Source organism: Cotesia typhae, unplaced genomic scaffold (genome assembly GCF_013202065.1).
Source record: "Cotesia typhae breed Kobodo isofemale line unplaced genomic scaffold, CoteBio_Ctyphae contig_123, whole genome shotgun sequence".
In the NCBI taxonomy this organism is placed as follows: domain Eukaryota; kingdom Metazoa; phylum Arthropoda; class Insecta; order Hymenoptera; family Braconidae; genus Cotesia; species Cotesia typhae.
Genome location: NW_027423715.1, coordinates 733,390 through 747,498, shown reverse-complemented (window position 1 = coordinate 747,498; position 14,109 = coordinate 733,390). Strand labels below are relative to the sequence as shown.

Here is a 14,109-nt window from a genome sequence, read left to right as displayed (position 1 = left end):
TTAATTCAATCAATCACGTTTATTTAATTTCTTCATTAGAAGTAATTGCTGAGTTTTTAAAAGCCGAATTAATTGTCAAACATTTTAGTTGAATATTTATTTTTTTTATTAAATTTAATTGGTAGTTTTTATTGAAAATAAAACTAGGCAAGTTATAATAAATTTGAGGTATTTATTTATTTATTTTTATTTAAATCGAACATCCTAAAGGGCCAATAACAGGGTTAGTCAATTTATACACAGTTGTGAATAGAGACAGAATTTATACACTAAAAAAAAAAAAATTCTTGACTGGATAAATTTTCTTGGCTCAAGAAAATATTAAAAATCAGTAAAAATTTCTTGAATGGTCAAAGTTTCTTGAGCCAAAAAAATTTCTTCTTGCTCCGAAATAATTTTTTGTCTTCCTTAAAAATTTCTTGGTGCTTAAAAATTTCTTAAAGCTTCAATATTAATGTATGTTACGCAAAGTTAATAGAAATGTTATACAATACATTATGTAATACATTACAGTATTAATAAATATTTATTATAAATTTAAATAAACTTTTGTTCAAGCGATTGGTTTAGTCGCAGTAAGTCAAGTAAGATAAATTTTATAAATATCAAAATTATGATCTATAATTTACAATCTATAAGCAAGCATGAAACTTTTTTTTTAAATATGTACGGGAAAAAAAATTAATTTTGAAGTAAAAAATGAAATTTTATTGAATCAAGAAAATAATTATTTTGTTTAAAAAAAATTTACTAGTGTCAAGACTATATTAATCATTTTTCTCGAAAAATTTTTATGGTTTTTAGTAAATAAAACTTAATAAAAAATTTCTTCGTCTGACTTTAAAATAATAAATCATTCTAAATTTATTTTACTGCTTCAAAAATTTATCTCTTGAATCAAATTAATTTTTTTTTTAATGTAAAACTTAATTATTCTGTATAAAAACTTTTTAAAATAAGTTTCTTTTTTTAATTATTCAACTCTTAAAGTTTAAGAAGTTTCATTATTTTAAGTCAAGCAAAAAAATTTTTGAACTAGGAGCTCTTTTTTGTTTAAGTAAATTTTACTCAATTTAAGAATTTTTAATCAAGTTGATTTTTTATCAGTATATTTAAAATTTTTCAGGGTTTGATTTGGACTAGATTTTTTGCTAGTCTTTATTTAAAATCTTTTCGCAGCGAAGTTAATTTAAAAAATTGAAAGTAAAAATTAATAAAATATAAACAAAAGTTTGAAAATAATTAAAATTGTTAATAAAAAAAAATGTCTATGCAATTTTTATTTATATTACTTAATTTAATTTAAATAAGAGAGAATACCAAAATAAAGACGTTAATAAAAATTTAATAAAATAGTCATTTAATTATAATCGAGTTTGAATAGCCCGTGGAGAGACTAATATACTGAATTGTCAGAGGTAAATAGAGAGAAGATGTGATGGTGAATAGTGATAAAATTTTCCCCTTGAGTTTTACGCTCGTTTTTATTTTGAAAAGAGAGTCAAGTCAGTAGGTAGAGCTTCGCCGCGTGCGTCTACAATTATACTTTATCCGTCGTAGTAAGCTCGATAGTCCTCGAACATATATGTGCGGCGAAAGCTCTCGCCTTGATAAAAGTTAAATAAAACCGAAAACTGACAAAAGAAAATAAGAAAAATAGCCATTTAATAATTAATAACAAAAGTGAATGAAATATGGACTTGTGATTTTGTAACGCTGTGATAAAATTTTAGGAATTATGATAAATAGGCGTAAGATTTGGGGAAAATAATTTTGGGAGCAAAAAGTCATAAAGCTAAATAAAAAGGGAAAGAATGTGTTATTATATATCGGAAAGCTAAGCGGAAGGAATTGGAATCCTGGATAGACGTTAGGAGCAGGACGGTATTGTTACAAACAGAGGAAGCGAGCTGAGAGCAGACTGAATAGGATGTAGTGAGTAGTGTGTAGTGTGTAGTGTGTGGAACCCTCCTTTCCGCGGTTGCCAGGAAATATCGATCGGCAAACCGGCACGGGGGACGGACGGATAGGATGCTGCCACTGCTATGTGCTTTTATATGTACTATATACTACTGGCCCGTTGTATTACTCACGATTTTTTATTTTATTCCTATCCTAGCTGACTTACTCATGGGAAACACACCACCACTTTGTCTCTACTACTTGTAGTGTGGATGATATTAAATAGTACCTACGTTGGGTATATACTTACATACAATAGATGCATCAGACGCATCGCCGATTTTAAATAAGTCTTTTCTACTTGTTTCGTTAGTTGACGAAAAGTTTAACTCTGCAGTCGCTTAAATTATTGTTGCTATTTTAATTAATTAATAATTATGATTTTTTTTTTGGAGAAAAATTTATGTATGGAATTTAGTAATTGAATTATTATTAATTTTTTTTTTTTATTAAAACAGACATTTAAAAATTTATTTATAAACATATTAAACTATACGACAAAAAAATAGGCGCTACAACAGAATGCAGTCCTGTAGGAGCTACAAGATTAAATTAATTATAATTTTTAAGAGAAATTCAAATTTTGAAAATAAAAAAAAAAAAAAACAACAAATTTGAACTCAAAAAAATATATCTTTTTATATTTTAATGTAGTACGAGCACCAAGGCAATTTTTGATAAAAGACTTCATTTAATTTTAATATGAAGTCTAAAAATGTCAAAATAAATTCAGAAAATTTGAAGGAGATTGCCCGATTATTTAAATAAATAACCTACCGCGTTAGAGTCGTTACCTATCCCCACCCTGCCTAGCGCTCGTACTACCTTAAAAACAATTTTTTATTGAAAAAAAATTTTTTTTTACAAATTTGATTCTTTTTTTTTAATTTAAATATATTTTTAATCCCAACAAGAAAAAATGTATGTCTGAGATTTATTTTTATTGATTAAAAATTAATTTATAAATTTATTCAGTCCGATACATAACATTCTAAAAATGGACATTATTTAAAATTTTTAATTTTTACATGTTACTCCCACAGGATCAGTCATTTTGCTGCCGAAAAAAAATTCTGTTGCTGCGCTTATTTTTTTCCGTGTATATAAGGACATATAAATTTCTATCTGGTCTAGAATAAACATATCAAGTCATTTTCAAAAATTTTTCCCACAGTTATATGAGTAACTAATAATTACTATTGGATATTACTGACGGATGTAATATTTATCAAAAAGTTTCAAACAACAACAATTAATATAAAATTTAAGAAAAAGAGCCATAGTTACTTTGTTACTCGATTAAACTCATAATATTATTATGACAAACTATAATATTAATGTCAGACGCATGCTTTGACTGTTACCAAAGTTGGTGATTTATTTCACTAGTTTAATCCCCCGGGCATTTTTATGTCTGCCAGTTTTTAGACCTACTTACTTAATATCCCCTCTCATACTATAAACTTTACAAATGCTCTTTCTACTCCCCAAGAATTTCATTAAGGCTCAAACAATTCCTCAAATATTTGGCCTAACTATCTTCAAAAACGCCTTAATTCCCAAAACTTCAAACCCTAACTCACACTTCTTAATTTAAAATCACAGACAGAAAAAAAAAAACAAGAAATAAAAAGAATTAAATTTTGATAAACAGAACAATGACAATAAATTGCCGGTAAATAAAAAAAGCTGATGTCTCCTCCTAATTGAGTTGATATCACGACAAGATTTTTAACGGTCACATTTACATCGATAAGCACCCTCGGTTTATATTTGTACGCTATAATATATACATGTGTGGGTGTTAAACATGTATAAAGGTAAAGTACTCAGCTATATATCGCCAGGGGTTCACCGTAATGGGCTGTGCGAATGACAAAAGGCTGAGCATCAGATCGATTCCCCACTCGCTTTTATAAATAATGTCCTTCGACTTTTTTCCTTTTCATCCACATTTTTTATTTTATTGTTATTGTCTTTTATGTACATTTAAATAAATTCATACAAAACAAAATACCTTCGAATCAAATGCATTATAAAAAAAAAAAAATTCATAAATCATTACATCGATAAAATAAATCTAAGCGCCTCAATTTTCCAAATTCTTACTCATCCGAGGGAAGCGTCTCCAAGTAATCAGTCAAATGCCTTACAGCTCTTTTTCTCATTTTTTTTCTGTAGTTCAAATCACACCTTGAGTTCAAGTCACCTGACCCATTTTCCCCTAAATTATCAATCCGCGACCCGTACGAGAAAGTCGAAAAGGAAGTATCTGATAAATTTTTCTTCAATTTGTAATTATAATAACATACACAATTACAATTGCAATTACTTCCCACAAAACAAGAATTTGATTTTCGCAATTTTTGGGAATTTTTTGGTAAACTGCAATGTTGATGCAATTGCTTGTTTTGGTTAATAACTTCCTTGTTGTGCTTCGTAGAACTCAAAAATTCCCTTGGAACTCTAGCTTCATGATTTTTATGGTACAAATTTTGAGCAGTCTTGTGATAAGAACAGAGATTTTTGCGGTCAGAAAATTCCTGGGAATTTAAAGAAAATTTGGACACTGCCCTACGACTTTTCCTCGGATGATAATAAGTGTACAGCGGTAAATCTTCTGTACTGGTACCTTTATTGCGTTTTTTCAAAATTCTGCGAATTATTTCTCGAAACGCTTGTCCCATTTCCTGGCACCCTTTTTTGGAAAATACAAGTCGAACATCGCGACAGACTGACGAAATTATTTCACGGACATACATCGGCAATTTATATGGAGGACGTTGCAATTTGTTAGCGTTTATCGACTGATAATTTTGGTTCTTTTTGGAAACTACAAGTTTTGAGAAGCGACGAGCTTCTAAGCAGCCGCACATATAAATTTTGTGAAGACAAATATTATGTCTGTAGTAACAAGGTCTTGTACAATCGGCCTCAGCACGTGACAAAGTTCTTGAAATTTTGGAAACGTCCGACGTGACAGACCTAAGAGTTTCCGGAGCTGAACTTTCAGAAGTAACAATTTTTGGTACAGCTGATTTCTTCTCCAAACTCGACTTTCTCTTCTCGCTTTCTTCTGCAATAGACTTTTCCTCGACATTGGTTTTCACTTTTACAGAATCTAAGTTCAGCTTTCCAGACTTCAGCTCCAGGATATCAACTTCACGGGATTCCATTTCTACGATCGGACTAAGACTGCTGCAGTCATTGCTGAGTTCGATCTCGACAGCGGACTTTTGCAGAACAGAATGTGCCGAGGTAAACATGTCCTCAGAATCGATAGTACAACCGCAGCCTTCAATCACTTCGTCTTTTTCATCAGTCCGTAATTTTACCGAGGCTTTGATTTCGTCAACTACTTCTTCCGATATTCTGCTCTTCCGTTTTGCCAATTCGTCTATTTCTTCTTGAAAGGAACCAATCGAACATGTTTTCTCTTTTTTCAGTTCGTTTTCTTCGATTCGTTCTTCTTCGAACAATTTTCTCACTTCTAGCTTCTCTTCTTGCACAGAAACTGAACAAACTGAACAACAACAATCATTTCCATGTTTTCTATTTTCAGAACTTGATTTTGGTCTTTCTGGGTTTATTTCTTGCACAGAAACTGAACAAACTGAACAACAACAATCATTTCCATGTTTTCTATCTTCAGAACTTGATTTTGGTCTTTCTGGCTTCACTTCTTGTGAAGAAATAGAACATGATGAACAATTGCAATCATTATCGAGTTTTTTATCTTCAGAACTTGATTTTGGTCTTTCTGGCTTCATTTCTTGTGAAGAAACAGAACATGATGAACAATTGCAATCATTATCATATTTTTTATCTTCAGAACTTGATTTTGGTCTTTCTGTTTTTATTTCTTTTGAAGAAATGGAACATGATGAACAATTGTAATCATCTTCATGCTTTAGATTTGTAAAAATCGGTTCTTGTATTTCTGGCTTAATTTCTTGTGAAGAACCAAAACACGATATACGATTGCAATCATCATTTTCTTCAAGATTTTCATTTTTGAAACTCGATTCTTTCCTTTCAATTTTAATTTCTTTCAGAGAATCTGAACATACTGAACAACCGCAATCAGTTTCGTACCTTGCATCCCCAAAATTTGATTCTGTTCTTTCTATTTTAACATCTTGCAATGGAACATAACAAATCGCTTCATTTTTCTCAATCAATATCATTTCTTTAGAGTCCAAATTATTCCCTTCAAGTTTATCAACCATATTCTTAACAAATCCCTCTGAAATCAGGCATCTGGACTCGTTCTTCGGTAAATCCTTCAAACTATTTTCCTCCGATTCATTTTCTTCAAAACTATCTTCAAAATCAATCAACGGTTTCTCATCAAAAGCCTCAATTTTTTCATCACAATCACAAGCTTTTTCATCAATAGTCTTCAGAGCCTCAAAAACCGATGAATTTACCGGAAAAATACTTGCACTATCCTCGGACTTTTTCTCAGACTCTGCAGGTCTCAATTCCAACTTCTCTTCAATAGTTTGCACAGAAATTGATTTTGAATCTTTAATTTGTCTCGTCGAATCATTTTCGTTAACGTTGATATAAATATCGATGTTTGAACTCTTGGAACCACAACCATTTTTATCATCATCACAATTTCCTCCGGAACAACACTTTTTATTTTTCTGAACCACACTACTCATAGAACTACCTGAAGAACAGTCACAAGAATGCTCAGAGTCACATTTCACAAAGCTTCCCCATGATTGAACGCTAGTTTTCGCTGTAATGTAATTATCATCAAATGAATCAAGTTCACAATGACATAAAGTAGGACACCTACACAATTCACCTTGTGATTTTCCACAATGCTTCCGATCTAAACATTTATTTCTATTTTTTGAAACACCAGTATTGTAAATTTCTGTTGAACTTACAACGTTAACTTTTGAATCTCTCAAATCACTCTCGTTCAAATCAAAACTATCTGTAGCCACCACCAAACTTCGTTTCTTTATTGTTGAGTCATTTTTCATCGACAAACCATTATCTAATTTTGACTCAAAATTTTTGCAATCATTTTTCATCAACTCATAATTTCCATCTCTACTTTCATTAAGCCCAGAATTAACTAAAAATTTATCATTGTTAGATTTAGCTGTCGAGTTCCTACTGATCTCTTCAGAAATATCTTCCAGCTTAAAAGACGGATTTCTCAATGGCGCAAAATCTTTTTTTGCAACATCAATTCGTTCCGTAAATAAACAAATTTTGTTTCCATTATTTTCTTGTTTTTTCAATTGTATCTTCACATAATTCTCTTTGAGTTTGCAATATAATTTACACTTTTGAACATTATTACTGTCCACAGGTTCCAAAATTTGATTTAAAGAAAAGCAAGTGTCTCTTAACGCATTTTCTAATTTATTTTTGGCTTTTACGCTCATAGGTGAGTCGATAAAATCTGTTTTTATAAAATGCTGGATCAAATTTTCGCACTTGCAAGGCACCGATAATTTGCGAATCTCTGAATATTTTGAATTGTGCAGGTCTCCAATCAACACTTTTAGCTTTTTTTCACCATTATTATTATTATTATTATTATTATTATTATTATTATTATTATTATTATTATTATTATTATTATTATTATTATTATTATTATTATTATTATTATTATTATTATTATTATTATTCGAACCAAATTCTGCGGATTGAGCGGGAAAAGAATTTTTTTCCGAGTTGGATTTTCGACTTTTGGCGCTGCGATGGGAAAATTTGCTAAGTCTTCGCGGCAAAGAGACAGAATTTGAGTTAAAGGTCGGATAAGCCGATGACGCGGAGCCTATTTCAGCCTCCAGAAGACTTCCCCTGTGTTTTCCCTCAGTAGTGATGGAAACAGATTGCCTTGTGACGCACCAGTAGCTTTTCTCGTTAACGAAATTCCAGGCATTCGCGTACCTTAGAAGATTTTTCTCGCCCAATCTGTCGAGATCGCGGCAAACTTTGTCCAGCCGATTACTCAAGAGCAGGGTGTTTATCACGAAATTTACGGGCCGGCTGTTCACCAAGTAGCAGAACACTTGCTTCAAGTAGCCCTGCACCACTCCCACTTCGTACTTTATCGTCGAGACTATGTTTAAGCATCGTTCCCAGTATGATGGTGTGTCTATTGTGATTTTATCTGTGTGGAAGAGCTCGAGCAATTCGCAGATTCGCTTGTCGATGCTTGGGACAAATAAAATTCGGAGGACATCTATGTAAGGATCGTATTTTTCAAAATTAAATCCAGTTGTATTTACGGTGTTCTGGAATTTAATTATTGTGGTAAAAATTATGGAAGAAAGTCAATTAAAAATTGAGCTAGAGGTTAAGTGTAAAAAGTTGTAATTACCGAAATTTTATTGTCTGTAATATTCGATGCATGGGGACGATTTTCATTCATATTAACCACGCGTAGCCCACCATCAGAATTATTTTGGTGGACTTGTAAATGTCTATAAGAATAATCATGTCGATGTTGAATTAATAAACATTTTAGGTAATTTTATTTTTTTAATAAACTTAAGTGAAGTTTGGCATTAAAGGTTTCATTTTTAAAACAATTTCACATCGATTGGAAGCTTTTTTGAAAGAATAAAATTTTTTTTATAAAATATTAACAATTAAAATTGATTTTTGATAGTATTTATTCAAAATCTGGACCTTGATTTTTTTTTAAACGCAGTTAGAAATTTTCCGTCATTGCGTAAAAAAAAAATGTTTGTGTAAAAATTATTTTTTTTTTAATATTTAATACTTTTGTCCGTCAATTTGAAAAATTTAAATTATGTCAAATTGAAGTAAAAATTTTTTTATTTTACACGGAAAGAACAAGATGACACTGGATATCATCCCAGATTATATTGAGTGAAAAAAAATTTCAGATAGTAACTAGTATAATCCAGATTACACTGAGTATAATCCAGATTACACTGAGTATAATCCAGATTACACTGAGTATAATCCATATTACACTGAGTATAATCCAGATATCACTCAGTATAATCTGGATTATACTAGCTACTATCTGAAAATTTTTTTCACCACAGATATCATTGAGTATAATCTGGGATGGTATCCAGTGTCATCTTGTTCTTTCCGTGCAGTCTATTTAAATTTTGGCGCTAATTTTTTATTATAATTTGTTGGAAAAAAAAATCTTAAAAATTTTCAGATGACTTTTTTTCAGTGTAATTACTTTTTTAAATTTACAATTATTTTTTTACATTAAAAATATTTTAGAAATAAGGAATAATTTACGACCAATTAAAATATTAAAAATTAAAAAAAGTATATTTAGACAAGATAAATTTGAAGTAAAGGTAAAAAAAGTAGAACAAGGCTTAATAGTTGATGAAAAAAAGGCACCAGTCGGTCGTCTCGTTTACTAAATTCGAGTGGATGATGAGAGGAGCGTTGAAGGGTAGAGAAAAGGGAGATGCAATCAGCGGGGGTGGTCCATTCAGATAGTGGCCAGAGCAAACTCGCTCCTGTTGGCACGTTCGCGGGGGATCAATACTCGTGACGCCGAGACGACAGAGGAGCGTAACAACCGTTTTCTCAAATAAGTACATACCGTCTTTATACACTCATCCCTTGTACACATACACACACCCACGTCCAACATCTATTTTAAGGTCTTATTTTTCCAAGATCTTACATCTATGTCTCTAGAGTTACTCGATAAATAAAAGTACTGATTACAAAAATCAATGAGCACGACCTTGTCCCTCAAAAATATTTAAAAAATCGGCAAGCTCGGTCTTTTTAATTAAAATTTTTTTTTTAATTAAAACTAAAATATTTCGTCTCTATGATATGACGCAACAATGATAAATTTTCGTGACATTCACCCCAAAAATATAAATAAGACGTAAGTCGAGCAAACTAATATTTCAGATATCGCTTACTCTGATTCTCCCCCTACTTAATTTAATTAATTTTCTAAGGCAATAAATTAAAAAATATGAATTATATTTCATTATTAAAAAAATTAATGAATATCCTAGTTTTTTCAATTTTGCAATTAATAATTGAGTAATTTTTATAAAATTTTACCTTGAGATTTATTTACTCAAATAAATATAAGTAATTTAAAGTATTTGCTGCGAAAAGTACAACTCATGGTTAATTGTGTTTAAAAATCAAACCGAGTTACGTGATACGTGCCAAAGATTCCTTGCACGCGAGTCAATGATTCCAATATACATCGTGTCTTATCGATGCTAAATATTTACGGAATTTTATTCTCTCAATACTCAATTCTAGTCTTTTAAATTTTTACTTTAGAAATGTTTAAATATTTTTTATAAAAAATTTTCTAACTTGTTTCTAAATAAAAGGAAAAAATTTTTCTATTTACTAAAATGTTTTTTCCCTTATTTCTGCAGTAATTTATACTGTCAAAAATAACAATACCCATAATTCAAATTATTAATAAATAATAATAATAATTATATCGATTAGAGCCCGAAAATAAAATCCTCATCCATAATTCATGCAGATAAAAATACTTTGAAGTATTTCTTCCCGGTCTAATAATAAACAATATAAATACATAAAATGATTGAATGATTAAATGATGAAATAATAAATAATAAAGTTGTGTATTGATTTGTGATAACTGATAACAATAATTAGTGATAAAAAAATAACAAAATTGCATAAAGGTAAAGGTAATTTAATGAAGGTGATAGAAGCACAATAAGCGACCTGCTTTTTGGTCGACGTAACGATTCTAAAAGGGGTCCTTTGATCTTTCGATCCCACCGACCGCCGTAAACGCAATACATTTTATCCCTTTGCTTTGTCAGACTGTTTGTTAATCGATCTGCTTTATAGTTGTCTACAAATATCTTGTTTATGGTTAATGTAAATCAAGATTAATATAAATATTTTTTTATTTTCGGTAAATTACTAATTTTTGGTGAGTATTCATGAAAATAAAGTTAGTCGACATTTCAAAATTTTTTGAAATTTTTTATTGAAAAAATTTCAATTAAACAATTAAAAAAAAAAATGTTGCATGTAAAAAATTTGAAAAACTACAAGTGCAATTTTTTAGAAATATCTTTTTAGTTGTAATTTAATTAATAAAAAAAATCAAATATTTTTAGACGTCTGTTAACTTTAATGTCATGATTTGTCAATCATTTAAAGTCCAAGAATTTTTTTTTATTTAAAAAATTTTTTTTAATTAAATTTTTAGTTTTCATTTTTAAAAAAAATTGGAAGCTTTTTTAAAAGAAAAAAATTTTTTTTATAAAATATCAACAATTAAAATTCATTTTTTTTCTATACAGAAAGAAAAAAAGCCTTGAGTCAAGCGTAAATTTTTTTAAATCAAGAAAATCTTAAAGAAGACTGAAAATTTATTGACTAAAGTTAAAATTTTTTGAACAAAATTAAATTTTTTTAAGCTAAAAAAATTTCTTCTTGCTCCAAAATAATTTCGATCTTCCTTATAATTTTTTTGGATCAAAAAAATTTTTTTTTCTGTGTTTAATTAATTTTTATTGTTAATTTTATTCAATTAAATTTTTAAACTAAAAATTTTTGAATTATAAATTGGAGGAAAAATATATTTTTGATAAATCATATTTTTAATAGATAAAAATTCGAAATTAAAAGGATGAACATGTAACTTATATCATCAATAAAATAGATATAGGTCGTGTACGCCGACTTTACCCGTACCGAGCGATGCAAAGTCGAGTACAAGGGATAAGCGTGGGCGGTAAATTCACGTGAGAAAAGTAAAGCGCGTTACGAACATCCGTTTGTTAGGTGATCAATACTTTAATACCGAGCAACACCGGAGAAGGCGCGATATTCTTGCTCGTGCGTTCTGAAGCCTCAAATTGCCCAGTTTAACACACACGCATTATTTTGTTGCTAAAACTATTTATTTATTTGTGGTAATAAACATTATTCTACATTTATCCGATAGTAAGTTACTTTTTCAATTATTCTACTTTATTACTTGTAATAATTTTTTTAGAGTTTTTTGACCTAGACTTAAAATATATAGTCGAAGAATTTGAAGTCAAATTACTAAAATGGAGATAAAATATTCGTAAATTTGTGAATGATATTAATAATTTTTTTTTTTTTTAGTTTTTACTTTTTTGTGATTTGATAAATTTGAAAATTATAAGAATATGTTTGTAAAATAATGAATTTTTTATATTTTTCAGTTTTTAAATTATAAATATGATATTAACAATTGGAGTATTAACAATTATTACGATTGTTGAAGGAACAATGTATATGCCATCTTTAAAGGTAATTTTATATTGTTATTTTTAAAAATTTTTTAAATTTATAATAATAATTATAATAATCATAAAATTCGAACCTAAAATGTCATTGCAATGGTCTTGATTTGAATTTGTGCCTTTTCAAGGTTTCATATCATTCTCACCAATAGTCAATTAATTATGATAAGCATTTGGGCTGAATTCGAAAATACTCTCTAAATACATAATTAAGAAATGACCTTGTATCTCGTAAAATAGTGACATTTCTAAAGATATAAGCTCATCCCGATGTTACACTCATCGAGACCTTTCATTTGAATACCCACATCAATTTTTCATATATATATATATATATATATATATATATATATATATATATATATATATATATATATATATATATATATATATATATATATATATATATATATATATATATATATATATATATATATATATGTATATATGAAAAATATATAAAAAATGCATGTGGGTACTCAAATGAAAGCTCTTGATGAGTGTAACATCGGGATGAGCTTAAATCTTTAAAAACGGCATTAGTTAAGAAAAAAAATAATTTTTTATGTTAAAAAAAAGGTCCCTCTATACTCGGATATACTTCTCCGAGATATAATTGATCATATGAGCAAAGACCTAGCAGAAACAGCAGACTCTTATCTGGATTACCCAGAGATGGTTCGCGACGCCGAAGACTTCGAGAAAGCCAAAGAAATCCCAGCAGAAATGTCGATTGATTACGAAGAAATGGAAACGCTTAATCCTAATCCAAGTATCCGCGATCACGAGTACCTGAGACACAGTAGTCTTGTAGCCAACCAGAGAATGAACGACGAAGCGGGTGAAGATAGACACAAGGTTCAAGCTGCCGAGCCCAAGGGACCCAAGGAAGAGAAATCCGAGAATACTCTTCCAGCTTATTGCACTCCTCCAAATCCGTGCCCAATCGGATACACAAGTACTTTTATAAATATTTTTGTTGCCTCAAAAAACAAGTTAATAAAACTATTATATTTTTTTTTCAGGCGTCAACAATTGTCTGGAAAATTTTGAAAACACCGCAGCTTTTAGTCGCGATTTTCAGGCATCTCAAGACTGCATGTGTGACAGCGAACATATGCTTGATTGTTTGAACAACAACAATGAAAATAATCAAGCTATGAGTGGACAAATTGCCAATTCTGAATTTGAAAAAATTGTTGGAAGTTTACAGGTTGATTTTTTTTAATCAATATTTTAATATTAATAATTAATAATAAGTGAAAAATAATTTAATAAAATATTATTAATTTTTTTTCAGGAGGGTAATCCTTATTTCCGGGGTGAAAAGTTGCCAATTGCAGCTAAAAAAGGGATCAATGTATTTTCATATTAAAAAATATTTATAAAATTGGTTGACCCTCAAAATTTTATCTCAAAAATCTCGTAAATTTTTTTCGAAATTATATATTTTAATTTTGATGGAAAACCAAAGTATATACTCAATGGTCTAATATAAAATATATTATCGATTTAAATATATATTAAAAAAAATATTTAGAAAATATTCGTGTGAAAATTGGTGTGGAACTAAAAATATATCATTATTTATAAATTATAAATTATAACTAATAAATACAAAAAAAGTTAATATACATAAAATATATTATACAATGAAATATATTATATATAATTTATTTTTAACGTTGAAAATTGACAAATTTTAATAAATGTCTATTACTTGAGTATTTTTAACAAAAAGACAAGATACAAATATATTATGCATGAAACTACTTAATTTAATGAAAGTGAAATACAATTATAATTATGAATGGTGCTATTTAAGTAAATACAATAAACAAAAAATGTATAATTTAAATGC

General features: G+C 29.0%; 1 protein-coding gene across 1 annotated transcript; it reads left to right on the top strand.

Annotated features, from left to right (window-relative positions):
- Positions 1-11,766: 11,766 nt before the first annotated feature.
- Positions 11,767-13,824, top strand: 7b2 (Secretogranin_V domain-containing protein 7B2). Its single transcript, XM_074258051.1, has 5 exons — positions 11,767-11,919; positions 12,168-12,255; positions 12,828-13,206; positions 13,274-13,461; positions 13,549-13,824. The coding sequence occupies exons 2-5, from the start codon at positions 12,184-12,186 to the stop codon at positions 13,621-13,623; spliced, it is 714 nt and encodes a 237-aa protein (XP_074114152.1). The 5' UTR covers positions 11,767-11,919; positions 12,168-12,183; the 3' UTR covers positions 13,624-13,824.
- The last annotated feature ends 285 nt before the right edge of the window (positions 13,825-14,109 follow it).

Excerpts from the sequence above, each read along its gene's own strand:
- 7b2 (XM_074258051.1), top strand. The coding sequence starts at position 12,184 with ATGATATTAACAATTGGAGTATTAACAATTATTACGATTGTTGAAGGA. Across the intron at positions 12,256-12,827 it reads TGTATATGCCATCTTTAAAG|GTCCCTCTATACTCGGATAT; the intron begins GTAATTTTATAT and ends GTTAAAAAAAAG. Across the intron at positions 13,462-13,548 it reads AAATTGTTGGAAGTTTACAG|GAGGGTAATCCTTATTTCCG; the intron begins GTTGATTTTTTT and ends ATTTTTTTTCAG.